At 42.2% G+C, this 3,600-nt stretch overlaps 1 protein-coding gene across 2 annotated transcripts in view; it reads right to left on the bottom strand.

Annotated features, from left to right (window-relative positions):
- ARL8B (ADP-ribosylation factor-like 8B) overlaps positions 1-3,594 on the bottom strand; it is a 48,615-nt gene extending 45,021 nt beyond the window's left edge. For both annotated transcript variants that reach the window (XM_008575728.1, XM_008575726.1), the window contains exon 1: positions 3,394-3,594. In XM_008575728.1, coding sequence (XP_008573950.1) covers positions 3,394-3,516 — 123 coding nt within the window. In that variant the 5' untranslated portion in view covers positions 3,517-3,594. The remainder of the gene's footprint in view (positions 1-3,393) is intronic.
- Between the last annotated feature and the right edge of the window lie 6 nt (positions 3,595-3,600).

Below are 3,600 nucleotides of genomic sequence, written 5' to 3' on the forward strand. Positions count from 1 at the left end.
GTTGCCGGACACGAAAAAAAGACAAAAAGGAAAAAATAAATAAATAAATAAATAAAGATTACTCAACATACATTACACATATAGGACACGTGACTTATTATGCAATAACCACCAGAATAGTTAGCAATGGGCAGTATTCATTACCTAACACAAATCAGAAAATCAAAGACCCGTAGTATTTTTTTACAATGTCTAAAACAAAAGAGAATACACATATACAAGTGCCTCTACATAAAATATTAGATGAAAATAAATAAATAAAACAAAAAAAGAAAAAATATTAGATAACGTGAGATATATCAGTTTTAAAATCCAAAAAAGATGCATTTTAAGACTGAACCTGTCTGTAACTAAGGTGCCGCATCTTTTAGAACTGAACCAAACCCTACACATAAGTAATTCAGCTTCATAATCTCTTAAGTAAGTTAAATGACCATCTATTAAATCTTACTTTTAAGGCAGATATAGCGACATTTTAATTCGATGTTTACAAAAAGTTGATTTTTACAAAAAGAAAGTTGGCTTCACCTGAATCATTTCATACCTAGGAAGTTACTTGTTGAATTTGAATAAATAAATGGCCATGTCGCCCCATGGCTCACTTGGGAGAGTGTGGTGCTGATTACACCAAGGCCATGGGTTCAGATCCCTATATACAGGGATGGCCGGTTCGCTCACTGGGTAACTGTGGTGCTGACAACACCAAGTCAAGGGTTAAGATACCCTTACCAGCCATCTTTAAATAAATAAATAAATAAATAAATGGCCAGCTTTCTAAAGTGACACATAGTGCTAAATGCCTCTGTATTTTTGATTCTATAAATCAAATATTTCATACAAAATACAAAGAATAGTGCAGTTTTTTGTTTTTTTTTTTAAAGATAAGGCTAACTTTATTGTTTTGGATACAATGTTTATCTCTGAAAATCTGTTACAATCACTTTTTTTTTTTGGACAGATGGCCAGTAGGGGATCCTCTTGACCACCATGTTATAACCAACTGAGCTAACCAGACAGCCCACATTTAATCACCAACCTTGTCCTCACCTTCAATATAGTTTGTAAGAATCACAGACTAGATGAGAGTCTGAGGTTAACACATACACGAAATTTACCAAGGTCTCCTTTTCAGTATCTTAAAGGCCACAGCCAATTACAGTCCGTATTTTCTTTTTTTAATTAGCATTATTTTTAATTGGCGTATCATAATCATACATTTATGGAATACAATGTGATGTTTTGATATATGTATATAATGTGCAATGATTAAACTAAACTAATTAACATATCCATCACCTCACTTATTTTTTGTGGTGACACACACCATTACAATTAAAAAAGAATAGTCTACTTAAGATAGGAGTAGAGCCACTGGTTCAAATTCAACAGCTCTGCAGAAGTTTTGCTGTTGTTAAGTAAAATAATCTAATGCAAAGGAGGGTAGGGGAGTGAGGACATGATGTGATTACTTTCCACAATCCATGAATCTACTACTGCAGCCCACATCTGGTTACATACAGAAATTCAAAGAAGGAAATAATACCAGCTGAGTCCCTTCTCAATATTTTTCAAAACATTGTTTCTGCATTAATGGGTATGCCCACCATGAATAGTAACGAGTTACCATTTACTTATCCCTTCTCTATGGGCAGGCATGGTGCTAGTTAAGTATTAACATCTTTCACTTCATTTACTCCTCAGAGCAACTCTGTAAGAAGCGTATTATCATCTCCACTTAACAGATGAGAAAGCAAGTACTCAAAGAGGGTACAAGGCTGCTCAGTGGCAGAGCCAGATTTCAAATCCAAGTTGCTTGACTTCAAAGTTCATGATCATTATATTAAACTACACTGCACACTGAAAACATAAGCATGAAATAAGCAAGAAATTTTTTTTCCATATCACATAAAGGTTCTAATATGAATACACAGCCCAAAGTTTGGTTTTCCTTATTAACTTTAGTGGTATTAGATACATTCCACACTCCTATACCTGTTGAAAAGACAGTCATTCAAAGCCAAAACAAAAGAAGTCATATTACAAAAGGAGCCAAACGACAAGTAAGAAATTTTCCTTACCCTTATATGCATTCCTCAGAGGAACTTTGGGTTTCTGCTTATCTTTTTCTCTCCAAATCTTACTCACTCCTGTTGCTCTATTACTGCAAGGACTAAGAGTCACAAGTTACCTATTTTCTCCAGCAAGGGAGCCGTGTTTGAATCATTCCTGTAACCAAACCAGTCGGACAGCTAGTCTCCTATTAAATAAGGATTTCAACAGTCATCTAAAAGATGGAAGAACTGGTGCCATCTTTCTTTAGAGCAGTTCTAAAGCTCATCCCTGCATGTACAAGCCCCTATCACCTAAGACTGAGTCACAGTAACTCCTGGGTTCTAAATAAAGACGGACGAGAAATCTTTCATTCCTATTTCTTCCCCAACCAACCAAACACGCAAAACTGAATTTTTCTACTAACCACTGCTGAGTAAACACCACATTGTATTTAAGTCCTCAAGGCAATTTCCCTCCCAGACACCCGTTCTCCGAGCCTGAAATAAGCAATGTTGCCACCCAATCCCTCCCCTTCTCTTCAAGTGAGAAACATCCTCAAGAGACCAGCCCCTCTTTGGCAGGGTAGTTAACTTTACGATGACTGCAGATCCATCTTATCTACTCGCTTAAGACAGGTAGCTCTGGAAGAGCAGAGACGCCTTATCCCTTGACTTAATAAACACTCTGGACTACCATGGACTTGCTGGAACTGTCCCTCCCCAGCTTCTACCAGTGAGCACAGCAAACAGCTTCATCTCCGCCCATACGGGGACAGGTGAAAACGAGCAACTGAATGAGAGGGGACAAGCAGCCCACGGAATCCAGGAAGGCGCCCACGCTGGCCTCCCGCGTTCACGAGACTCTTCGTCCCAAGTGGCAACTTGAGAGAAGCTCTTCATTCTTCTGCTTTCTCCCAGGACTGAAGGACTCACTGAATTCCACCCTTCGGGAAAGTGACGGACGGAAGTTAACCCTTCAGCTGCCCCCACGGCGCAAACCTGAGGGACACCCCCATCCCTGAAGCGCTTTAAAACTATGGCAAGCCCAAGTGAAGCCTTTCCAAGTCCCGCCGCAATGAGGACACAGCCCTTTAATAAACACGACTAAATTAAATTAACCCTTCCGCCGCCGATCTCAGTACGACAACGTGTGCTGCCCACACACGGGTAACTCCAAACACTGGCCCTCGGGGAGGTGATAGGGCCGGCTCCACAGCCCCCAGCCCCCGATCAGCTCCATGACACTGGGGATGGGAGGGTGGGGGGACCTCGAGCCTTCAGGGAGGCGCCCGGCCGGGCTTGCCGGCTGAAAAGCTGGGGGCGGGTGACGGCGAGCGCTCACCGCGATGACATTGACGAAGGTGGTCTTGCCCGAGTACTGCAGCCCCACGAGCGTGAGCTCCATCTCCTCCTTCCAAAAGAGCGAGCGGAACCAGTCCAGTAGACGGGAGATCAGCGCCAGCATGATGGCGACCGGGAGGGCGGACGGACGGGAGGGCGAACGAGCGGCGGCGGCGGCGACTTCCACGCGGGCGGGCCACGGCCCGGA

The sequence above is a fragment of the Galeopterus variegatus genome, unplaced genomic scaffold (genome assembly GCF_000696425.1).
Source record: "Galeopterus variegatus unplaced genomic scaffold, G_variegatus-3.0.2 Scaffold1228, whole genome shotgun sequence".
Taxonomy (NCBI): domain Eukaryota; kingdom Metazoa; phylum Chordata; class Mammalia; order Dermoptera; family Cynocephalidae; genus Galeopterus; species Galeopterus variegatus.